Source organism: Dromaius novaehollandiae, chromosome W, assembly GCF_036370855.1.
Source record: "Dromaius novaehollandiae isolate bDroNov1 chromosome W, bDroNov1.hap1, whole genome shotgun sequence".
NCBI lineage: Eukaryota > Metazoa > Chordata > Aves > Casuariiformes > Dromaiidae > Dromaius > Dromaius novaehollandiae.
Genome location: NC_088130.1, coordinates 43227569 through 43254019, shown reverse-complemented (window position 1 = coordinate 43254019; position 26451 = coordinate 43227569). Strand labels below are relative to the sequence as shown.

Sequence of the window (26451 nt, the reverse complement as noted above, 5' to 3'; positions counted from 1 at the left end):
AGGAAGCACATATCGTGACCCTCAGGGAAGAAGACCGACTGCCTGCAATGGACAGGGCTGCAATGCTTGCTCCTTCCTTTGGACTGTAATCCCAGCTCGATCTACTTCTGCTATTATTTCAGGAGGGTTAACTTTTCACTCTTTACTCTACAAAAATGACCAAGCAGGAAGAAGCAGAGCTTGGCACCGTTCCCACAGTCAGCACAGGTAATGCCAGAAGCCACCAACCCCAGCGCGGGGCTCCTGGGGCCCTTTGTCATTCGTGCAGAGGTGAAAAGGCATTTTGTGCCTGCCCTGCTCCCTAACCCTTCTCACAAATGTGTGAGCAAAATCTAGTATACAGGAAATGCTTGTTTGTACATGCAGTGCCACTCTGAACGGTAGCAATTTAAAATGACACCTACCCACATTTAGCATTCCCCAGACACATGCAGCTTTCCCCAGTCTTGTTCACGGAGGCGAGAGTTTAAGGATAAACAAGTTTGCTGGCACCCTCCAAAGCCTCGGCCTCTGCTCCGGCTGCCTCCCTGCCACCGGGCGTGCGGAGCAGCGGGAGATGATTACGCGACGGGCATGTGGAAACACATCGTATCACGGCCTCTGCCTTCAGCGCACTCTCCTCTTTGATATTCGCACAGCTGAGGGGAGCAAACAGGCTCCGGGGATTTGGTTTCCAGTATAAACTGAATATATGCTGTGACTGCCACTGAGATTGCAGGCTCTGTGCCAGGGGCAAGGTAGATGTACACAAGCAGTGCTTGGTCATAACGGAGTGACACAGGATGTAAGAAAAATAATCTCAAATTCCCTTTCTTTTGTTTTACACTGGATTGAAAGGATCATGTTTTGCTCTCAGTGAAAATCCAGAGTAAGTCCTGACTGCAGGTGAGTTACTCTAGATTTGCAGGATTTGACTCCTGAACTTACTTGAAGAGTTCTTCTTTGCTAAAGTTGACATTTGCATTTCTTTCTTTTTGATAGCCATATTAGAAAAAAGATTACAATTTGCAGACACAGATTCAAGAAACCAGAAATATCCTATGTCTGCTCTTCTTTATGGAAAATGTATACTTTGATTTTATTTATTTATTGAAAAGAGCACTACCAGTGGAAGGTCCTCATCCTTTGAACACTTACATTTCAGGGTAATTTTACCCACATTAATACTCCTTTTAAGCCCTACGAATCTATTCACCTTAACAAAGTTAAGTGCATAAGAATACCAGGCAGCAAGCACTTATTTGAAAGATCTGTTTCCAAAGTTTATGAAGTACATAATTGGAGAAGCCTAATTACAAATTTGAAAAAAACCTAGAAAAGAAACATCTTACATGCAGTTATTTTCTACCATCAAAACTAAACACTAATTGCTCCTCCAATTAGAAGAGTAGCTGTTTCCAAACCATTTCTCATCAACTGTTACAATTCTGAGAAGCAGAACTAAGCAATGGAAGCTGGGGGGAAAAATCAGATTCTGTCGCTATTGAAATAAATGATTTGTACCTAGTTTAGCTGCTTTTCTATCTTTTCAGCTGTTGCATTAAGAGAACCTGAACAGTAGGAGAGTACCGAGGAGGTGAGAGCCTGTTATTACCGGAGTGACAAGTGGTTTCTGGGACTGGAAACGTTTCTGCTGCATCTGACAGACGAGGGCACGTGCTGGTTTTGGCCATGTTTGGGCGGCCCAGAAGACAGGCTCTGCCTAACGAAAGCACAATGTGTCCCCAGGCCGCCGCAGGCTGCCTGGAGGTGGGCAGGGGGACCTGCTGTCTCGTGCTTCGTGCCATGCCAGAGACCAGCTGGTATTGCAGTAGGCAGCGAGATGCCACGATGGGAGCAGCTGCTCCGGGAGGGATGGAAAACTGCCCGGAACTGGTAATAAGCGCCTCAGGTGAAGGTAGAGGGGAGGAGAGGGGACCTGCTGTACGGTTTCTGATACGCTGCGCGGCCTCTTGTTATGCAGAGCAGGGGCAGCTGCCAAGACGACTTCCCCAAGCTCACCGGCGCGTTGCTGCTGCGCCCGCAGCACGGGGGCACACGCTGCCCTTGGCGCTGAACAGCCACGGTGATGCTGAGAGAAACCCTCCTCACTAAATGCTCTTCCAAAATAGGGAGGAAACCTTCAGAATCAGGCTGGAAAGTATCAGCTGCTGCCTACTAAACAACTCCAACAACTAAGTATGCTCAAACGCCCCCCACCAAAAAAAGCATTACTTAGGAGTCCATGCAACGAGCGGGGCAGAGGACGGCTGGCTGATGGGGCTTCTACCGAAGGAGACTGCCTGGAAGCACCTAATACTCATCAGAAACTGGTGGTGCCCAAGGGCAGCACAGGGCATACACAGGCAACCTCCTGAGCTCCTTTGCAGATTTCTGCAATATTATGACTAAGAACTTGGTCCTTATTTATCTGGCATGTAATCCATACCATCTGCCTTTTATGAGCCTCTTTGTTATGATCTTAACTCACCTGCCAACACCAGCCACCAAATGAGTTTTGTAATCTTCCCTTTCCTAGTCTTTAAATTTGCCATTTGCTTCTTCCTTTCCTCTGCTAATTTGGGAGCTGCCGGGTGCTGCCGCGGCCTGGCGTGCTCAGCTCAACAGCGCGCCCAGCAGCCCAGCAGCCACATCATCGCCAGCCCGCAGAGCCCGGAGCGCTGCACTGCGCCCGCCTTCGACCCTCGCCGGCCCGGGGCTCCCGCGGCCCCACCGCCTCGCTCCCCACCGGTGCTCGTACGCAGCAAGGACGAGCAAAGGTGACCGCACCTGGCCGCACCGTGCCTCTCTCACACTTACAGCTGAGTATTACAATTTTTTCTTCACATTTATACAAGTGCAGAAAATACTGCCAGATGACTGAAGGTTTAAGGAAGCTAAGGTATAGCCCAGAGCCTTTTCAGACAGCCTTCTGCGAGCCTCCGCAGGCCCTCAGCTCTCCTCGACGCCGGCAGCAGCCGAGGTGGTCGGCATCGCCCCACAGCCGGGCCCTGGCGATGCCAGCGAGGCTCCCGGGCATCACTGCAATGCTGCACGCAGCCACCTGGCTGTTCGAAGGCCTCGTGACAAATAGGAGAGTCTTTCCTCCACACCACCAGCCCTGGCCGAGGCAAACTTGCATGGGTCTGGGACACGAATTTAAGGCTAGCAGTGGCGTGCAATTAGGCAGGTGCCCTGAAGAGGAATCTGAAGGCTTCCCTTGATAAAGACGAACCCTGGGGAAGCGTGGAGCTTATGCACACATTGAAACTGCTTCTCAACTATGCAAAATTTAATTCTCCCATAACAACCCAGGTAACTTGCTTAAAGAGCCAGATTCCTAGCTGCACCAAGTACACACTAGCCAAAAGTGAACAGCAGACGAGTCTTCTCCTTCAGTGTTGGGCTGGTCAAACTCCACATCAGAGGGATGTGCTTGAGGTTGGAGACCAGGAATGAGGTGACTTGTGACAGCACTTCAACATTTTGGGGCCATATAGCCAGTTCAGCCCAGCAGTGCCACACCATAGCAAATAATACCACTAATTTCCAGCTTTTCCTTCTTTTCTCCTCAGCTCAGACCATTTCATATATGCTATAAAAAAATCTGTGATGTTTGGGATTTTTTTCCCCTCAATTATCTCAGAAGGAGTTAGAGGCTGTTTCAACAGAATTCTGGAAAAAAATCATGAATTGTCTCACGCACACAGACACATATTGCCAAATCCAACATTAAAAATGAATCCAAATCTTGCCCTGTTTTCCTTAAGCATAGCTCTAGCGTAATGAGGATAGATATCAAGCAACTGCACAGAAACATCTTAATCCCACAAATGGCATTTCTAAGCAACAAATAAGTAACAATAAAAGGCAAACTGTACACCTGAAGCATGTGGAGCCAGCTTTCGTGAGAGTTTCTAAGGGGACCTCAGTGCTCAAAGTGGGGTCTTGTTCCAGATTCAGAGAACTATCAGCTATTGGCTAAAAACATGCTAACGCAGTACAGGTAAATGAAAAAAGTAGCGTTATGCATCCTAACTACCTTACCCTCCCCTTCCTGTAGCACTAAGAGACAGGATTTGTGGCATAGTTTAACCTTGACAGAAGACAAAGCAATGGAATTTGCACAAATCTGAGATCAATACCTACCCAAAACAAACACAGCCCTTGCTCCTGGAGGGGGGAAAGGGGGGCACAAAAAGCCGAGTAAACAACTAATTAGTCACACTGATTCCCTCCTTCTGTTTGTTGTCAGAGGATGTAAGCATTTCCACATCAAATAAATGCCACAGATTTTCTCCTACACACACACACACACACACACACACACACACACACCCCTCAGCAAACCTGAGCTCTTCAGGTAAGCCTGGAGTACCCACAGTGATGATTACAGCAAGGATAGAAAATACTCCAGGCAATAAAACTCTCTCAAGCATCTGTGTTTTTGATATAAAGCCCTCAGTTCTTCCCCTGCAGCTCTGACCCTAATTTGACAGTATTGCAGGCAGGTTGGAAGGGATTTCAGCAGGTCTCTAGTCCAAGCTCCTGCTCCGAGCTGGGTCAGCTGTGAGGTCAGGCCAGCTTGGGTACCAGGGGCTTTTTCTTCCCAGCTATTTCGGGAAGAAAGGGAACTCACCACATGGACTTTACAGAAACACTGTATACACTGAATGAGGCTGCTGTGCCTTTCACAGCTCTATGTCATGCTTTAGTCCTCTTTACAAAATAAAATTTCACTAAATGAAGAGAGATTTATGCCACTTCTGGCATCAAATATGTTAAAGATTCTTAAAACCATTATTCCCTTTGAAAAAAAATACATGGAGTTAAGTTTGCCAGTTTTTATACCAAGTTCATCTGGACTGACAGCTGACACATCAACTTCAGCCCAAAGCTATTTGAAATGGCAGAGTTGCTGTATTTAATCCCCCCAGTGGCACTCATGCATAATGCAAAGCACAAGCAGACACCTAAAAAACAGTTCTAAGTGTAATAGCACTGGGTCTGGGACATTCAGAGGAATTCAGCGGAAACAAGCCCTCATTTGCCATTGCAATTCAATAGCAAATGGCAGCCTAACGTCTGTAAGCTCCACTGAAAAGTCCCCACCAGCAATCCTGCCACAGCTCCTTGTCTTTAATGATGCTCCTCATGGTTTCTACCCAGAATCATTAGCAATAGTCAGTCCCCTGGGGAGCTCCAGCCATCTTGGCCTCTCTCCCTTTCCCTGCAGAAAAAGGCTCTATAATAGGTTTTGATTGCTTTTTTAGTGCCTACTAAGAACTTCCCCAATTTCCAATGGATTTTCCATATTGCAGGTTCAGTTGTTTATGGATCTGCTAGTTGGAGGGAAGGAGGGGGAGACGGAACAACACGGGGCAATACAAAACCTGCCGGGGCAGCACAGCCACTGCCTCCACTGATGGAATAACCAGGCCATTTCTGCTGCCAAAGCACTGAAGAAAGGATTAGGCCCATTTTGTATAGAAATGCCATCTCTAAGATTTGAGGATCTGAGGACAAATCTCTGGGAGATCTCAAATACCCTTGAGAAGCTGGCCTTAGCACCTCAGAAGGTCCGATTTTACAACAGAAACTGAACTGAGTTTGCTCCTGGGTTTCAAAAACACAAGGGAAATATTTTGACCCTGAAGCTACCAAGGAAAGAGCCCAATCCATTCTCAACTGACTGAAAAGACAGGAAATCAATCTGAGAATTTTAATGCTGCTATTTACTTTTAACCAGTCCAACAGAAGAAAGAGCAGCTGCTCTTCTTAGGCAAACAAGTATCTTCATGAATAAGAGGTCTTTTCACAAAAAGCAGATAAGCAACTAGATCAGAATAGATCCTAGGTTAATTAGCCTCATCACATTTTGGCGCACATTTTTGTTACAAGACAGAGAGCAGAAAATTCAAAGTCTACGATAATAAAGGTCTGCAACATAACTCTTCTTCATGTCTGTACTTTGGAGTTTTGATCACGGTAAAATTACTGGAAATGCCGTTATTCTGTATGTTTCTGTTCTTTGTTTAGCTGTTGGCTTAGATAAAACAAGGTGATGCTGTTTTCTGGTTTCACCTCATAATTCCTTAGAGAGCTTTGGTCAGAGAATTCAGACCAAGTTCTTGGATAGTGTGAAATATACAGTACACTTAGTTCGCTGAAGCTGCCTTTTCATAAAGCTTCATAGTAGCTCCAACTCATTTTTTTGATACTTGTCTCAAAGCCTCAGGTTTTGGAGTCATGTGATGATGTAGTCCTTTCTTCTTTTATTAAAGCCAAGCAAAACCACACACTATTTCTAACACTGGCGATATCAAAGACAACATTTCAAAAACATCTCAAGCTCAGACACTGTCAGTGACAGTGCTTTAACATCAAGTTCATAACATGCCCCTAGGTTAAAATAATTTAAAAATTTAACCTACGTACATGGCTTTGTTATCAGTTGTGTTAGACTTAAAGCACACAGCTTCTAAAATATTTTTGGCAAGCTGTTTTTAATGCATATCAATAAGAGAGGCTTAAAAACAGACCTGACTTGAAATCATAAACTGTCTGTGCATTAAATACCCACAGTCTCACGTTGGCAGGGCATACTGCCTGCCAGCTGTCTGCTACTGCTTAATATTAATTTATTTAGGTATGAATTCCCTGTTAAGTTGTCTTTGTGTTAAGCTTTGAAGCTTCAGATGGTCAATTACAGACATACACATGGTCCAACAGGTATTCTGCTAACAACAAACACATGTTTTATTGACCTACTTCTCTTCCAGCTCATTAAACACAGCTGCACTCAGATGATCAAGAGAAAATAATCATAAAACCCTAAGAACACCCTTCCTACAAAGGACCACGGCACGCGTTACCAGCTGCCTGTGCCGGGCCCCTGCTCCACGCGGCGCGGCTGCCCTCCCGTGCCAGCGCGCCCCGCAAACTGCAGCCCTCCCGGAGAGGGAAGGGCATCTATCTTATCCAGTTGACCACACCGCTGAGGATGCACGGTACGTGCCTGGAGCCTCTTAACTCAGGTGCCTAACTCAGACATCTGAAGCGAGGTGCAATTGCCCCCCAGCTCTGCCATGTAATCTGCAGGTGGCGCTTGGCCGGGGGCTGAAGCTAAAGCAAACTGCAGTCCATAGGTAAAGCTCCAGTTTGAAAGCTTGCTGGAGAAACAAAAATCCCATCAAGTTACAACCCCAACAGCATTTCCAAATATTTGGCAGCTGATGAAACCAGCTTTGCTTTCTGCTAACGGCCAACACATCCCCATGCGTTCCTCGCCCACCGTCCTGGTTTGCACGCCACAGGTAAAGTGCTACAGCGCAGCTTCCTTCCCTTCCCTCACCAAGGGCAGAGCAGTCAGCATTAACCCTGAGAAAACAGCATCTCTGCCCATGAATTCGCTCCCTTTGAAACAAAGCGGGACATCTACACATCAAAACTATGGTTTGGAGCTCTCTGTTATCACAGACAGACATTGTGCTGATTAACCTTGCTTCATGTTTTATGGCTTTTTTTTCAACTACAAAAGTTTGCTTTGAAATAAAAATTAAATTGAAGACCTTGGGAAACCATCAGTTTTGTCCCCAGCTTTTGGGCAGTCTTTCAGATGCAAGACAAAAGAACGTGCTCTGCACTTTGGCAAATACCCTAACATGAGGGCACAACTTCTACAAAAGCGGCATGGGGAGGTCATTTATAAAACACTCTCAGCCACCTCCTAAGCACCTCAGTTTTAAATGGTGGTTTCCCAACAACAGGCCAGATCCAACACTTTTCTCTCATAAATGCTGACAAGATCAAAACTCAAAGTAAGACGCAGAGGAATACTAAGCCAATATAAAGAGTTGCTGTAGAAGCAAAAATAATGCAAACACCTGTTTCAAATCAATTACATGCCAATCTTACCCTTTAATAGAAGTTGCTGTTTACTGATTAATGTAGGAAAAAATACGGGTGCTGCTATAAGAGCTAGCACCTGAGAAAAGCCTCTTATCTGATAGTCACAGCGATGCTTGCTCTCCACCGAGCTCAAAAGAGAGAAACATTCACTAATGTTTGACTGCAGTTTGAGTATTAACACAGCCATTTTTTATCTCCCTGTGTTTTTAACCACGCTGGCAGGAAGCACACACTGATGTTTGTTTCTTGCAGTCATTAAACAGCAAAAATTGAACGTTCCACAAGCTTTGCATTGTAAGCATAGGAAGTTTCAGGGTGTGATCAAATATTTTGAACTGGGTGCTCTTCTTAGTTGTTTCCTAAATGATCTGTGAACAAATAACTGCTGTGAAAACACTTTGCATAAAAGCTAAAGGGAAGACTGTACATCAAAGCCAGAAGAAAAGCACAATTATCAAGCAAACATGTCTTTATCCCTTCAGCCAAATGCTTTTCTGCAGCGAACGGAAGGTACCAGGATCTGCTTTCCTCCCTTCTGCTCCCCTTTCTCTCTGCTATGGGTAACACCAATCTCACCCATAAGCCTGAATTCATCACCACCTCCTTCTGTCTTGCCTTTACTACAAGTTTTCTTAATCACAAATCCCCCTGAAGAGGCTCCACAAGGCCCAGCTCAGTTTTTGCCTGATCCCTTCCACAGCCTTCCCGCCCCTGGATTGAGCACTGCAGCTCTGCCACGGTCCCAGCCCATGGCTCCAGAGCAGGAAAAAGTGATGCCACCTCTTTACACTTTAAAATACTGTCCTCCACTTATTTCCAGGTTCAGTTCAAAACTGCCTGTATTTAACGCAGAACCTTCTCCCCCTTCCCGCTGCCTGTCTGCTGTAGCGGTGGGTTCCTGCACATGGGAGACAGCTTCTCAGCAGCACTTGCTGTCACCGACTGTCATGCAATTCGCAAAACTCAATTAAAATAGTTAAAATTAATTAAATAATTAAAAGAGAAATCTCTTTTCATCCTTGCCAAATACACTAGTTACTGCGTCTGTCATGTGTTCTTTAACGCAGAGTATATTCAATGGCTTTTAAAGGCACATGGGTTTTTTGGATTTTTATATGGCAAACACTAAAGCAATACAGTCAAATCACATTTATTTCATAGCATTTTATGTTTAAGCTCTAGACCAAACTTCCAGGGGACACTAGAGGAACCTAGGCAGGTTACTGTTGTAAATCTTTTCACTTGATTAAACTAAACAACATCCAGAACAGCACCAAGACTCTTGTCCTCTGCTATCCCACCAAAAATTTACACCCAAAGGAAAGTCTTTTATAGCATCTGAGGAGGCAGATCAAGATACTCCATGAAGTCTCCTCTAGCAATTTGGCTACTGCGGAAGGCAAGCGGGTGCTCTGGTGATGAATGCCAGTAAAAGACAGACAGACAATCTTCCCCAGTTTCTCAATAAATATTTAACAGCAGATGCTGCTGAGGAGGTTTCATATTACTATGACTTCATTACTTTTACACAACATGCTACAGGCCATTTCCCGGATTATGTAAAATATAAAACTAAATAATTAAAATGAGATTGTACTTTTCAAAATAAGCCAGACAGATACACTTGGTGATTCAGCTACATGATTTTACTGGGTGTGTTTGCATACTCAGTATCTTGCACAATTTGATCATCCATAAACAGCTTCTCCCTGCCATTAGGGTGCATTATTTATTCATACTTGTGCATCTATTTCAGGCTTTAAGTGCATTACAAAAATGTATACAAAACATTTTTAATGTACTAAAGCAAGTCACCCAACCAGGCCTCCACCCACCGATCACATTACATAAGACAAACAGGGACCTCCCAACCTATCTTCCTGACCTCAAACAGCGATTAGCGAGGTTCTATTGTTCTGTGACTTCTTTTCCTGAGAGATCACCTCTCTCCCTGTGGATAAGCTGCCAAAGTCTCAACTCGGCACAACTCCTGAGCGACAGCTGCTCGACTACAAACCAGAAGGAGCAGCAGCAAAGCTCCAGCAAAGCATTCCCTGTGCAGGGTCTTCTGCTTGGAAATTTGCTCTTTTCCCTCCTTCTAGCTCCCTGCAATCCAGACCTTTTGAAACAACCTTACTTAAGTAAAGAATAACTGTGTATAAGAGATGATAGTCCAAACCATCGCGATCTCATTGATGCTAGTAATCCTACTGACTTCAAAAGCCACTGCACCGAAGTTACTGGAACCATACACATGAGCAAACCGAGAGAGACATGCACCGTTTCTCCAGTGCCAGTGGCACCTCAAAAGAAAGGGGCTGAAGAATCTCTACACTCCATTCATTCCCATGAAGACGTGACTCTATTTTAAACTTCCTTCCTAATGAGTGAACTCTAAATGAGAAGATATCAGGAAGAATAAAATCACACAGGCATTACACAGAAGATGCTGTACTTATATTAGTATACAGAATAAAAACAGAACACCATTAACTGCCTTAATTAAAAAGTTATATAATACCACTTCATCCACCATGGTTACGTTCAGAAATGAGAAGAAGTATTTGGAGATGAGAAAAGGAGTAACAGAAGTATAAGCCCCTAACACTACAGAGCTGAAAAGCAAGTGTTACTTGAAATATACTAATTGCAGATGACATATAACGACATATTTTTCACTTTGGTATCACTCTGCCATGTGATTTAATCCCTTCTGCCATCTGCTTTAAACAAATGTCAGTGTTATTCCCAAGAGGAAAAAATACTTCCCCTATGATTCACTTCCACCAAGTGTCCCACAGACATTGATGTCTTACGGCAGAGCATGAAACTCGGTGTTCTGTGGTATGAAGGGGAGACAAATTTGCTGTTATCAGTTGCAGAGAATTTTGCTGTTATCCGTTGCAGAGTTAAATAAGAACTTATTTGTTCTACTAAGTCAAGGTGATTTTGAACCTTTAAGATACAAGTGCTGTTGCTATTCAACTACACTGTCTTATATGTTTCCATCTCATTTTATTTTTATTACAACTTATGCTGAGCACTGAATGAGCTCTGTGCATACCTACACAGTCACCTATACTAAGAGCAGAAAGAATATACTAGACACAGAAAGGACAACTATCCCATTTGGAATTAAATGGGTGTTCTCAATTTGACATCTGATCAATCAGAAAAGACAGAAAGTTGAAGGCAGCTCAAAATTCCACATCTGCCCAGGAGCCTCCCTTACAAATCTGGACCTTCATTATCATGTTATCCTCTAGCTTTAAACAATTTCTCTCCTTTTCTCAAGTAAAAGAACAACAGAAAGAATTTGCGTACTGTGCAGGGTGAACAGTAAAAAATAGCAGTATTAGCACTATTAAAAAAAATGCTGTGAAACACATTAGGAAAACACATTAGGAAAAGTCAAAATATGTGGAAAAGCATCTGTACATGCTATTCTGCAGGTGACAAGGGGTTGGTCTGCAGCTGGCTACAAAGGATGCTGTTTCAAACAGGAGACATGTTAAGTGTGTACTGTACTGGGTATAACTATGTTTCAGTTCAGAAGATGAGCGAGTCAGATGTATTCAAAAGGAGTTTATACGGCAGTAATATTAAAAAAAAATTAAGTGACAACGGTCACATATGCAGAGCTGTGATGGCCTTTTTTGTACCTGTTACTCATTATTTAACAGGTTCCAACCGATGAAAGTGACCTTATTCAACGAAGCCCTCAATATGGGATCCCATTAACCACCTCCAGTGCTGGCAGCAATAACTGTGCTTATTTGAATAAGGCCCTAAGTTACTGAGACTTAAGCACTTGCCAAAATCCTCTGCTGACTTGGAACCATGGGGAAACAGCTTGTACATTTTCAGATGGCTTTTAACACTCCATAGTTCAAAGCATATTTCATATGATTTTTATCACACTTGCATCAGCTTTACATTGTATAACTCCTCTGACTGCAAGAGACGTGTCTTACACAAATACAACGAGAAAAGAGCCAGGCCCATACACTACCTTTCTCAGCTTCCCTGATGCAAACATATGCAGATACTTTTGTATAATATCATTAGGTCATAACCAGTGTAAAGGCTGCTGAGAAATAATGTGTTATTCTAGACCTCATCTCAAACAGTATCAATAGGAAACTAAACCAAATGAATCTGATCTACAGTTTTAAGAACAGATTCAACAGAACAATTACCATTTATCTGCCTTCAGGAATAGGAAAGGAATGTCTTATAAAAGATAATGAAAAATCTGAAGTTATTGGACGCTATATATTGATTCTTTTCGTTTTTTTCTATCAGGAATTAAGAATTTTACATCTCTAGAAACCATTTTCTCTGATGAAAACCACTGTGAATGGATTCTTTTGCCAAAATCAAACCATCTCTTTTGCTAATGTGCATATATTTACAAATTTCCATCCTTTAAGAAAGACTAAAATCACGTCAGTCAAATAGAGCCCTATTTTTTCCCTCTGGTTTCGCATCTGGCGCTCTAGGGAGATCACAATTTTTGATATGCTCCCAGTCCGGATTTAAACCTACATTTTTCATTATATCTTGCATAAAGATCCTTCATGCTAACACTACAGATGTCTGGAAAAAAGTCTCACAACCAAGTTTTCCAGATCTATCACTTTTCAACTCTATTTCTGTAGCTACAACATCTGAATAACAAAAATGAAAGGCAGTAGCAGGCACTGCAATGCTGTTCACTTCAAAGCTTAAAAGAATTAAAATTGCACAGATTCCTAAAATCAAAGAGTTGAATCCATAGCTAAATCCTTAGGCATCACTCTGGCTAGTTAACCTGACATGTCAATTAAATGCAAGAAGTAATTTATTCAATTCTCAGTCTAGTCTGACACAAAACCTATATTTCCACTGATTCCTAATTAGCTAAAGTAGTTGTCTTCTTTCATGCAGATAATTTCATAACCATTAGTGTAAAGCATTAACACATTTTTCTTTCAATCATATTTTCCTCCTGTTGACTGACACACCTTTTCTAGTGAGTGTACTTGTGCCAGTTTCTGCTGTGTGGGAACTTGCCCCAAGGTCTTTACTAAAGTTCCCTCCCATACACATAAAACAATGATATATAATCATGATGCTAGCTATGTGAAGAGACATATGTCTTACCTTAGAAAATATGAATGGAAAATTATGCACTGGAGGAATGTATCTATTTCCATTTGGGTATATTTATGAAGTTAAATTGCATTGTACTTAACATACAATAGAATGCAGCATGATTAACTCCTTGGCAACATGACCAGGTAGTATTTCTAGTTATATAATTTAAGGTTTTTTTTTTTTAACAGACTTGACTTCTTACAGGATGCCTAATAATTCAATGAAAATTAATCAAATCCAAGAAATTTCTATCGCGTACCAGGCACACAAAACTTACTATATGCAAGATATGGCCATGTACAAGATACGTACTTTTCCAGTAAACCATACTCACTATGTGTTTTGTAATTCTATTTTGACTTATTATTTAGGAATAATTTTACAAATAGGAATAAGAAACTTCACACACAGAAAAACGCAGAAAGATGTCACAAAATTCTGTTAGCAAAAGAATATGAAAAGTTTCAGCTAGCTTTCAAACTCTTCCTGGTATTTCTTTCATTGCATCCCACTGGCTTTCCTTCACAGTGACCAGAACTGTCTTTATTCTGCAGAGGAGTCAGGAAATACAGGCACAAGGTCAGAGATCTTCTTAGCTTCTGCTAAACTCTCTAGGGAAAAAGCATGGCCAGAAAACACCACCACAAAGGAATCAGCTTCCTCGTATGAAACATTGATACTGTCCAGCTTGATTCATATTGCTTAAGAACGACTGATTTACTTCATTTCCATGTGAGGAGCTACTTGCTGGGGAGGGCTTCAGATGCCATCTGTCTTTCAGGGGAAGTTTAGAGTTCTTCTCATTCCCTGCTCCCCATACGGCAGCTCATGGTGCATGACAGCAGTAAGCCTGAATCATGCAGACTCATGCACTGCATGATCACAGTATAAGATACTTGTCATCCTCCAAGTTACAAATATGATTATGGAATGTGATCACACATCTGTCTCGGGGGAGGTTCACAACCCTGCCTGCTCTAGCAATGTGCTGGGGGCTTCACAACACCATCTGCGCCATCAGGATGCTGCAAGTATCTGCTGCCCTGTGTTGCCAAAGGTGTCTTGTGACTCAAGCAAGGCAGTAACTACAGCTTTTACAGATACGACTTAGCCTAAGCAGAGAGATTTCAACTAGCCTGTTACTCTACCTCTTGGGCAGGTTTTGTAGCCAGTGTTGCTCTCCAAGCTGCTGAGACTGCACTGCTGCCCTGCTACCAGAGCAATACAAGAGTGGCTACCCAGAGGCCATGACAGCAGCTGAACGTAGTGCTGGCTTGTTGTCAGCCCACTGCAGGTGAAGGGCATCTTTACACTCAGAAGCTCCACCAGCTTATCTCAGAATCAATGCAAATAAACCAGTGCAAGCCAGTTTAATTAAACCAGACTCTCTCATGTGGGCTCAATACAGTGTGTCCCGGTTAGCTTGCATATGAACCTTTGCCAGGGCAAGCTAATCCACTTTTGAGAGGTTTAAACCCACATATGTGTTCCTTTTCAAATTTGCACTAGCTTAGCTAACCTATCACTAAAATGGCAGCTTCAGTCAAACCTGAACAGGTTTCACCAGGCTAATTATTTAGGCATTTTTAGAAATATTAATCTCTTTTACTAATCAGCTTGGTTTCCTGATTGTGGTGATGAGACTAACCTGCCCTACCTTTGATTATAAAATGCTATTTTGGCAATCTGTATACTGGGGAGGATGATGTTCTAGTAAGGCTGTAGTGGATGCCTATTTAATACATCACAAAGAGTATTAAGGAGCCAGTTCCTCAATCAAGGACTTTTTTGTTTGAACAACAACTTTGACAGCTGCAAAAAAGATGGGAGCTTGGGCCCTGGAGTGCTGACTTTCCTTGTGTCACAGGGATCCCAGAGGAAGTCATGCAGGAAAACTTGGCCAGATCATTTAATGTATTACACCAAAAGTGCACGATAGTCCACTATGGCTTTCAGATGCTGTGTATTTACAAGCTGTTCTACAACTCTGACCATAATGAACAAATGAAGATACCAAGTAAGACTGAAACTAGCACTGTGCAACATGAAAAATAAAAGCTAGATACTTCAGAGTTTAGTACTAGCATGTTTGTAAGTTCTTCACGGAATTTCCAGTGCACTGTGCAGTGCTCAGATACAAGCCCTCTTCTGCTCATTTTGGTAGCCACAATGGGTAACTACCACAGAATCCACGTACTTTTGGGATTTGGGGAAAATATAAAAACAAAAAAAGTAAGAGCTATTCTTAACAAACAGCTACTTACTGTTAAAAATAATATTATCCTTTAGAAGTGATGTCATTTTCTTTCCACAACAACACTTTAAAGGTACTCTCAGTTCATCCGCAATGAAGAAAAGAGGATGGTCTTCAAGCACAGATTATCAATTTAAGCTGGTAAATCAAAAGCTATTCTAACTTGGAACTACCAAGTAATGCACATATGTTTTATAGCAGTCAGTAAAATGCAAGAGTGAATGAAAAAAAAAAAAAACCCAAAAGCAGTTAAAAAAAAAAAAAAAAAGAAAAACCACCCCACAAACCACTGGGAAAGGATCTGGAAACAATGACATACCAAATACCTTTACGCAGACAGAGATGGGATATCTTGTTTGCAAAAAATTACTGTATTTTTGTTCTGTTTGCTCATTTGCTCCCCTATCCTTGACACGCACAAAAAAGGGGCATACAATTGTTTCAGCAAAACTTCCTGCTTCCACTGCTGCCAAGCTGCCTTCATTCCTAGAACTAATCATCCTGAGAGGTGGCATACTGCCCATACTACCTGTTAAATAATAAAGTATTAATTACCATTATTAAATGCATCTTTGTTGCTTTTGCAGGAGAAAGACACCTGCTGGTAAGGACCAGAAGATTTCCAGAGTTCATTGGTCAATGTTGGCTGACAAGAACTGTCCATTTTGAGGTGCACCTGATTTTCACTAGTCCTTGCTGTGTCCGAGTTTGAGATGTTCAGCCCATACATACCATCCTCATAAACTAGAGAAGAATCTGATCTGCTGAGACTGCTTAGAGACATATGTACTACAGCTTCATTTAAGCAGAATGAATTTTCGCCATGTAAGCTGTCCGATGAATTCTGTCCCACTATCTGCAGAAGAAAAAAATGCAAGAAAACAGCTTTTCACCTTTGTCCAGCTCCAGAAGAATCCTTCTACCAGCATACCATAAGTTAACTGCCAAAAAGAAGGAGGATTCATAACAAATTGCCACTTAATTTCCAAGACATTAAGACTGAAATATATTAAATTTGTTGTATGTTCAGGAATAGAACAGCAATAATCTAGTATATTTTGCCTTAGCCCCTCTCAAAACACAGGAAGACACAGTAAAAATTGCCAAATAGCAAAAAACAAAGGGCTGATACCTGGGAGGTACTGAGCTTACTCCTTTTAGGGGGTTAATGTTTTGCCCAGTGGCTCAGGAAGGGACCATTTCACATATGTAAGTCTGCGTACGCTGCAATCCAATGATAACATTGCGCCTTATATAGACATGGGAACATAGGTAACAGGATTGCACCAGTCAAATCAGGGATACTAAATAGCAGTCTGCAAGCTGCACATGGCTCCTTGGGGGCTGAAAACGCAACCCCTGCAAAGACTCCCCACATGCAGATATTTATCAAGGCTATGCTCATGATAAAGCAGGAGCAGAAACCATCAGTGGCTGCAATATCTGGCCATCCAGTACTAGCTAGTGAACTTAGGGCTCAGTGTAACTGCAAAAATATAGGGCTGGGAGTACTGACTTACTGGAGTACCGCTCAGCCAGCTCTCTGCTGCTGCAGAGACTATGATAGTGGAAGGTGCAAGACAAAGAAGATCCCAAAGGCTGGCATGCATTAAATGCCATGCAGTTTACTTGAAATAAGAATAAAAGTAGTCTTACGCATGGAATACCAGACTGAGAACTACTTAAAGCTTGTGGCTCTTTAACACTAAACATTTTATTATTTTGGCTCTCGATATGTGAAATACTGGCCATCCCTGCATCAGACTACCATCCTTCAACCTCCTCTTCCCCCATAATTTGAAAAGTTCCATTCATTAAAGTTGATGGGCAAGTTCAGTTTTTGTTTCTCATCCATTTCATAAGTACTGCCAAATTAGTCAAAATTTTATTGCAAACTATACTAATATGTAGTGCCTTCGCTGTTCGGGCTGGGCAAGCATATATGGGTAAGTCATGTTCACACAGTGTTCACAAAAGCTGGATTAAAAAGGGGAGGCCAGCAGCCAACCCTTCATTTCCTCCTATGGGCAGAAGCCTAGACACCTAACTGCCACTGCCCACTATGGGTCAGTTGCCAGCTGAAGAACTAGCAAGAACTGATGACCTGAAGAAGGGCTTTAAAATTTTTCTTGTGAAAATGAATACGAGGGGGGGGGGGGGGCACGGGGGAATGTTTGGATCACAGAGCTTTCAATACATGCAAAATCCAAGCAAAAATGTTTTGATTTTCAGGTGCTTTAAAGAACAGTAATGGAAATCAAGACACCATTCACCAGTGCAGGGACTAGAGCCCAGGGCCCACCTGCCAGGTGAGCATCTAACCAGCCGAGTTCAGAGTCAGCCTCTCTTCTTCATCCTCAGCTTCAATAAAAACTTGATAATTTTTACTAATAACTCTTTAAGCAGCCTCAGAGCTGATCTAAACTACAGCAACTAATAATGACCATCCTTAGGCAATTATATTGCCAAGGCTGTTGGGATGGAGCACAAAGCAGCCACACACCACCTTCTTCCCCCAAGAAGCTGCTTGTTGCAGGGGAACAAGATGGCAGGCAAAGGGGCTGATACGTAGGCTTTAGGGCAGCCAGGAATTTCCCACTCCTGGAGAAGCCTCTGTTCCTCACTAGAAAGAGTGTTGTCACCCATAAATAAGGACAGTGGCTGAAGACTCTTCATAAAAGCTTTAAGCAGCTCAAACATTACAATGATTTAGCTTTCCTCTAAGAAGTGAGAGCAGGGTGTCTCTTGCCAGAGGGAAGCAAATGTTTACCCCTATTACTTGGTGGCAAAGCAGAATAAAACAGATTCTCCTAGTTACAATTTCCATCTCCTCAGTTTAATACCCATGGGTCTGAGTATGATTTCTGCAGGGCTCCCAGCTTAAAATAAAGCCCCTGGATATACCTGAGCCCATGTGCCTGAGTATGATTTCTGCAGGGATCCCAGCTTCAAATAAAGCCCTTGGATATACCTGAACCTCAGCTTTCCACACACTCACTCATTAAGTTACCAACCAACAAACAAGACTGCTCTCAAAAACCCAGATGTACTAGTCTCTTCTTCAGTGTAAGCTTCTATAGCTCTAGAGTTAGGGATATAATTATGGTGGGGAAACATATACCTCATGGCTCCCTGAGGATGAAAACAGGCTGCTTTGACGACTGTGCTTCCAGTGCCAGAGCAGCTTCTGCTGCATTTTCACACTGTCTTTTTCTTTCTCCACCATTTTCTGGCCCTCCTGGAGCCTTTCCAGGCTCTGCTCGTACTCCTGCAGCTGCAGCTCCAGTCCCTCGCGGCTCCGCTCAAGCAGCTCCTCTTGACACCCGCATTCCCTCTCCCGCTGCCCCAGTCGGCTCTCCCTTGCCTCCTGCTCCCGCTGCCGCTGCTCGCATTCCCGGGACCAGCGCTGCTGCTCTTGCTGAAACTGCTGCTTAAGTTTGTGTATGTTTGCCAGCTCTTCCCTTTGTTTTTCCAAATTCCGATATTTTGCTTGTTCCAGTAGGACGTTTACCCGAGAACTGTGACCCCGACTGGTCTTCTCGTTCTCTTGCAGGAGTAACTTATGGAGCTCTCTGTGGCTGTCCTGGATAGTTAATGCTGCCTAGTCACCACAACAAAATCAAATACCAATGTTTACATACTAGCATTTATCTGGTTTTGCATTTTTCCATACAAGCATTATATAAAAATGTTTCATCCTCCCTTAATATCAGCGCTTAATGCTTTTTTGGAGTTCACTCATCATGCAAGTAGAGAATTCTGTGTTCATGCCTACGTTAAGAGATGTTTCTAAAAGCACTCAACCATTTCAAGCACTTTTAACAGTGCTTCTGGTTTGCACTTGGTATTGTTGTATGTAACGAAATGTTTGTTACAGCTGTGCCTACGCACTTCAATTACAGTTGGGGTCCTGTTCTATCAGATGCTGTTCAGTCATGTAAGAATACAGCATATTTTATGGTTAAAGAGAGCAAAAAGGCAATGGTCTAGTAGATGGGAATTCTGGGCTTAAACCTTTCTCTGCTACAGAATTCCTGTGTGACACTGGACAAGTCACAGAGGCCAGACGTATGCTAAGAGTGCTATGGGGAAAACCGCACTGTTTCCAGTATAGCTTGCTTCAACCCTAAGGCTCTCCTTGCTGACCTGCACAAGGTATTCTTACTAACATCAGTACTACAGGCACCTGCCAACGTAGCCACATCGTCAGGACTTCTACATGCACCTGACTGAGTTGTCTGTTGCAGCAGAAATCTGTAGTGTAATCATGATTTCAGTTTTTTCTGTTTCAATTGCTTATTTTACAACAGAGATAGCTATGTTCCATCCTTCACAAGGATGTTGGGATGTTGTTTGCATTAAAGATTGTGACATCCTCCAATAATACCAAAAAAATAGCTGCGATTAAGAAGAAGAAAAAAAGCAAGGAAGCCCTATATCTACTAAGGCATTTAATCCACAGCCTATTTCCAAGAGCTGACATGGGAATCCACTTCAGTAGGCATTCCCAGAAAATTCCCACAACCCAGTTACCCCATGCCATCCACTCCAGAAAGACTCTTTAGCTTTATGCAATGTGCAGTTCCCACATTTCTTGGCTCTTCCCCCAGTATTGAGTCAGTTCCAGTGATTTGTAAACACAGCAAGGACAAGATCCTCTACTTTTTTTTCTGCACCTATACTGCCAGCTTATGCAAATTTTCACAGTCTGAACAATAAGGCATGATGCTGATTATTATTCTACTGCCTTTGGCTTTAAGTCATTTATGTTTCTGGTTTTTGAAAATTTTGCCTAAATTACAAGCTTTTTATTTTGCTTTTGCATTGCTTCAATCCACGTAACTTCTAAGTCCAAGACTTCCAGGATTATTATGAAATATGCTAATGCCAAGAAGATTTAAAAATCAAACGTACTGAAATGAAACATTTTGAAATAAAACCTTAAAATTAAACCTAAATAGGAAAAAATGAATAAAAATGTTCAAACTTGGCATGAAAGAGGCAAAAGCTTCAGACTAGGGCCCTACAGAACGCACACAATTAATTAATTTATTAATTTAATTGAAATATCTATAACAGGTTGATTTGCTACTACGTGGCAGTGCACCGTTTAGAAGTAGCCAGGAGACTATTCTAAACAATATACTTAGTTTTGAACGTTTTGAACGATAATTTCAAAAATCTCTACGTGAAATGGCATCAGTCCGATTCAACTTTCTCCCTAGATTTTTGGACTGTACACACATCCTTCTGAGGGGAAAATGACCTCCAAGCAAGCATTATGGAGTCCTTAAATGAAACACACCTCTGATGTACAATAATACTATAGCATATGACAAATTACGCAATATTCAGAAGAGCTGAATATCACTGACAATGTCTAAAAGTAGGGCAAGATAAAAAAAACAAACCTTAAGAAGTAAATTATTAAGACTCATTACTCTACAAAGTTAACAGTGGAGTAGTCACCTGTATGCTGTACAAGAGACGGGTTAAATTCTGGATTGCTTGTACAATCTAGAAAATAAAAGAGAAGGATTTTCAAAGCTTTAACCACTGTTAACTAAATACTAATAAATGTTAGTACATTCTGTCTGGGGTTTAAATAAACTCACCTCTGTCCCTGTAGATCCTGGGAAACTCATACTTCCTCCCTAAAATAAACACATGTTGCTTTAAAAAGTAGTTGTTAACTTCACAATTGTATCTTCTAGGTAATTTTTTTTTTTAATAGTGGAGACATTCATATTGCTAATACATGCAGTGCTGAGTCAAACCTTTTCGTGGGTATGTGAAAAAAGACAGAAGCAGTAACCTATGAGGACTAATAATTCTTCAACACTAGAGTTTCTGTGGAAATCACTAGAGATTCTAAGCACAACTGTAAAAACAAAAATATTTCATCCACAATTTTAATCCTCTTGTGACTAATGCTACGCAGAAAAGATATTTCCATTCATGCTTTGTTTATTTGACAGTTTTGAAATACAGTAACCAGACTTCTGTATATACAGCAGAGTGGGTTTAGATTACTTACAGTCGGATGAAACAGCTCAAGATTCTTCAAAAATGAAGCTACTAATATAGCAAGAAGCTAACAGAAGTTGTGTTAGCGGGTTATAGTGAATGCCTTAAATGTGCTGTGGGACATTAAGCCAGAGCTGAGTGCCTGCTGTCCTCTGAAAAATGTACCAATGTGCTTACTACTGTACATTGCAACCAGGCTCGCTGTTCTCCAACCAGACTCAGCCATTTTACACTTTCCACCCGATTCCTTTTTCCTAAGAACATTTTTGAATTTATGGGGTGAAGCCACCCATAATCCTTTCAGTATGAAAAACAGCTCCTCTGAGAAAGATAAGGTGAAAAAGTGGAGAAATAAAACAATCCCTTCTGAGGCTACACTGAAAAGACTTCCTGTATGATTTCTGTTAGCTTCTTTCAGAGGAGTGGAGGAGGGTTCTGGGGATATTTGCTTTCTCTGATTCTCCTGAGTTCTCTACTGAGTCTCATTTTCTGTTACAGAGAACAAAGCAGCTGCTCTATTTAGCTGTGATAACTGAAAATGAGGATCAAAAAGACCAAGCCCCAAAATACAGCTCAAAATGCAGACAGATGAAGGGGAAAGTGAGCATCAGCTGCTGCACTTCCTTCACCCCCCCTCTTTTTCCCTAATTATCTCCCTTCTCTATTTCCTTTCATTCCTCCCACCTTCACCCCGTCTTCCCACTGCACCATGACCCAAACAACTGTTCCACTCTGCAGCCAGAAGCTGAAGATTTCGCATGTCTGTCCCTACGCAGCATGAGGACTGACACAAGGGAGCTCTGCCTTCCCTCTGCCAGGCTGCAGAGATGAGCCGCACGCAAGGAGGAAGAGCAGGGAAGAGAAGTGAGAGAGAGAGAGAGAGAGAGGAAGGACATGCAGGCAGGGTGAGGAGGAGCTATAGTGTACAAAGGAGAGCCCATATGCTCAACAGCGTGGCAGGGTCAACTGCTTTCTTTTATTCTTTGAAACCCTCTTTAATTTAAAAGAGGAGGTATACAGTGGGATTAAAGGCTCAGCTGGCTTTGGCATTGCTAAGAGGTAGTGAGTGGCCAACCCAAGCACCTACCGTCAACTCACGGCAGCTGGGCATGGGACTTCGGTGCCAGGAGATGCAACTCAGGCAGCTTTAGCCCAGCTAGCTGGGGTGACAACAGCGTTCCAGCTGCATCAGTTACAGCTTCAGCACAAGTCCTCTAAACGTGGTTAGGACTGAGGCATCATATTCAAGTCTACAACCCATGCTGCGGGCCACCATCACTCCCCTGCCACTCTGCCCCAGCACCTGGTGCAAAACTAGGAGCAGAAGAGGGAACAGGCCAAGATGGGGACCACATCCCATGGCTACCCACTTCAGATCCCCTGTGCTGCACAGGCAGCTTTCTTCCATCTGCTGTGTGGTCAGCATCCAGCCCTGGGAGCTGTGGCTTTCATTTTGGCATCCTGGCTACTGTTTTGCAGGCCAGCTGGGCTGAGCCCTGCAGAGCCAGCTTGCCCACGGCAGCATCCCCAGCAGCCCAGGGAGGCTGCGGAACCCCTTTGCCCTGGAGGCCTCTCACGCCTGGTTCACGTGCTCCTTCTGCCATCTCCTGGTAAGTCTCATCACTACACAGTAAAATGTGACATGAATGCTGCCCAAATGATATGCTAGAGCAGAATAATAACTAAGGTTGGAAGGGCTTGCTGGAGATCACCTGTTCCAGCCCACTGCTCAAAGTGAGGCTAGCTTCAAAGTTAGATGCAATTGCTCTTTGTCTAGTTAAGTCCCAGAAAACTCTACAGACGGAGATCCCACAACCTCCCTGGGCAACCTGTTCCAGTACCTAACCACCCTTCATGGCGATTTTTTTTTCTCTTACATACAGTCAGAATTTCCCCTCCTGCAACTTGTAACCATTGATTCTCATCCTTTCACTGTGCACCTCCGAGAAAAGCCTGGCTCCATCTTCTCTATAACCCTAACGGCAATGTTTTGCTGCGGAGCTACTGAAACTTTTAACGATGTAGATCTGAGCCCCTCCATGCTCTGTCAGGTTACTCTATTTCATTTCACCTAGCTTCTGTACTCCCTCACAGACACTTTTTTTTTTCTTTTTTCTTTTTTGCCAAATCCGCTCTTCTTCCTACCCTCTTCCAGCACAGCAGTCTGGTAGGTGATAATCTAAAGCCAAACATGAGGCTAGGTTTATAGGGAGAGAGAATATTAGTAGGAGTCTTACAGAAATAGCTAGGCAAAACAGACAAGGTTTCAGGCACTCCGACCTCTTTCAGATTTGACGCAGACAGGGTACCCCTAATGCTAAATATCTAGCAAACCTTTTCTAGCAAACTTTGCTTTTTATTTCTGGTTGTGTATTCTCATTTTGTCTCTCCCCTTTATTCCTTTCTGTTGTCCTGCTTCTCCATCTAAGGACTCCACTACTATAGTTCAGTTAATTTCCACACAACAGTTCATAATGCTCTTGCTCTAAAGCTCTCTGCTGCTACCTGAAATTTGTCATTCATAATTCTGCCTCAAACTGACTTTTGGGTCTGCTTTTTCCATAGATTTGTTTAAGAGTAAAACTTATTTTTAAGAGTCCATCCTATTTTATATGCTTGTTCTCAGCAGGAAGTTCTCCAAGGCCTAAGTCTTTGCATTAGCTGAGGTCTCTGTCATTGCAGGACACTTTCATCATCCTGAAAAAAGGAAGAGGAAGCAGAGGGGATACTATTATCAGCCCCACAGAGATGGATGTATTGAAGGATGACAGCAGAGAACCAGGCCCTTAAGCAGCCCATACAAGTGGTACTGGATCTGTAAGCCTGGCAGGAAAATTGTTCTGGCTCTGGATTGTTTATGATTGCTTTTTTAAATTGATTGTTAACTATAGTGATCTTTAATAAATTGTATCATCTGGACTTGGATGAAATCTGCCTATTCTGTGCTTTGGGTTTTGGAACAGTCTTTAGATACCTTGTAGGAACTTGAACAGCAGTTACACTCCCAGTGCCCAGAGTGGTAAGAGCAACACAGCAAGAGAAAGCAGTTAAGATACCTTATCCTCGCGACTGGCAACCGCCATTTCCTTTTCAACAGGGCTAGCACTGAGACAGACTTCAGATGATTCCTCATCTCCTTTCATTTCTGCATCTAACAAATAAAAACCCAATGGAATGCATGAGAAAGGTATCAAAACATATTCTGACTACAGAAACAAATGGCACATTTTATTACAGCTACTCACAGGATCCTGAAATTAGAGAGTTACATAATTCGGAGCGAGCTAATAGATTCTAGGGATGAGAAATACCCATCTGGAAGAAAGGATGGCACAGGCAGGACAATCTAGTTTTCCTACCTTAAAAATTAGAAGCGTTTCACTTACAAAAGTTAGGATATAAATACAGCCATATCACTGAAAATGCTCTTCAGCAATGTTTTTTACAGGACTTTATTTGCATTTCAGTGCAAGATTAGAAATCCATATTATACCTTTTATATCCGAAACGATTGGAATGTCAGTCCTGCTAACCAATTGATTTTCCAGCTTCTGATTAAACTGGCTGACTCTGGAAACAGCCTACACTGCAGTATAGATTTGCTATGGAACTGAGCAAAAACAACTAGAAAGTATCCAGGTAATATGTAAGGAGACATGCAAATCTGGCTCAATAATGCTGACTGCAGACATGTGCTACAGAAAAGCTGTAGTGGATGCAAATATCTATTTATTTCAATGAAGCCATATGACAATTTACATTATTTTAACATTTGCCCAAAGACAACTTTTATTACATTGTTTTCTATTGATTCCGCCATAGTGTGAAAAAGCCTTCCAAAAAGAATTCTTGTATCAGTTAGTTTGACAATGTGAATATGTAAAAGTATTAAGTTTTACTCACCATCACAAAAAGTTTCCAAGATTTCATTTGCACTAAGTCTGTGTTTCAAGCTTAATTCTTCAGTACTTCCCTCTGATGATCTTTCTGTTTCACTCACTTGTGATGATGATATTACAGCAACTTGGAGACTTTCAACTAGAGAGGAAGACATAAAGAATTAGAGTTGTTTTAAGTAGGTGCTTTATGCATTGATCAGTGACATAGAATAATAGAATAACTGATGTTGGAAGAGACTTTTGCAGGTCATTGAGTCCAAACCCCTCCTGCTCAAAGCTTGTCCAACAAGATCGGGTCATTCAGGGTTTTGTCCAGATAAGTTTTTAGTAACTCCAAGGACAGAGACTTCACAATCCCTCTGGCAACCTGTTCCAGTTTTTGACCACCCTCACAGTAAATAATTTTTCCTTTTATTTAATTGGAATTTCCCATGGTCTAGCTTGTGCCTTTATTCCTACCACCATGCACCTCCATGAAAAGTCTGACTTCATCTTCTCTGCATCCTCCTATTAGGCAGTTAAGGACAGCAAAAAGATCCCACCAAGCGATCTCCTCCCAAGGCTGGACAGACACATGTCTCTCAGCCTCTCCTAATACATCATGTGCTCCAGCACCCTAATCATCTTGACTCACTCCAACTGGAGTTGCCAGACTCACTCCAGTATGTCCATGTCTCTAGCACTGGGGAGCCCAGCACTGGACATAGCACTCCAGATGTGGTCTCACAAGGGCTGACAGAGGGCAAGAATCACCTCCCTTCACCTGCTGGTGACACTTCTCCTAATGCAGCCCACGATGCTGTTTGGCTTTCTTTGCTAGGAGGCTACATTGCTGGTTCATGTTCAGCTCGCTGTCCATCAGGACCCCTACATCCATTTCTGCAAAGCTGTTTTCTATCCAGTCAGCAACCAGCCTGTACCAATATGTGGGGTTCTCCGTTCCAGATGCAGGACTTCATACTTGCCTTTGCAGAACTTCCAGAGGTTTTTCTCAGCCCATTTTTCCAGTCCGTAGAAGTTTCTGTGAATAGCAGCCTACCCTCCAGCATGCTAATCAATTTGAGGTCACCCACAAACTTGCTGACAGTGTATTCCATCCACTGTTCACTTCATTAGGAATGTGTTAAATAGCATTGGTCTCAGTATTGATCCCTGAGAGAGTTCACTTACAACAGGTCATCAGTTGTACTTTGTACTGCTGATCATATCCCTTTGAGTCCAGCAGTTCAGGCAATTTTCCAT

The 26451-nt window shown here is 42.5% G+C and overlaps 1 protein-coding gene across 14 annotated transcripts in view; it reads right to left on the bottom strand.

Annotated features, from left to right (window-relative positions):
• The window catches only part of LOC112987015 (rho guanine nucleotide exchange factor 28), a 133736-nt gene that overhangs the window by 2047 nt on the left and 105238 nt on the right, over nt 1–26451 (bottom strand). For 13 of the 14 annotated variants that reach the window (XM_064499971.1, XM_064499978.1, XM_064499973.1 and 10 more), the window contains 6 exons: nt 25214–25348; nt 24367–24461; nt 20899–20937; nt 20753–20800; nt 18405–18884; nt 15839–16139 (listed from right to left, as the gene is read on the bottom strand). In XM_064499971.1, the coding sequence (XP_064356041.1) occupies nt 15839–16139; nt 18405–18884; nt 20753–20800; nt 20899–20937; nt 24367–24461; nt 25214–25348 (1098 nt within the window). The remainder of the gene's footprint in view (nt 1–15838; nt 16140–18404; nt 18885–20752; nt 20801–20898; nt 20938–24366; nt 24462–25213; nt 25349–26451) is intronic. The other variant, XM_064499977.1, reaches the window with a different exon arrangement.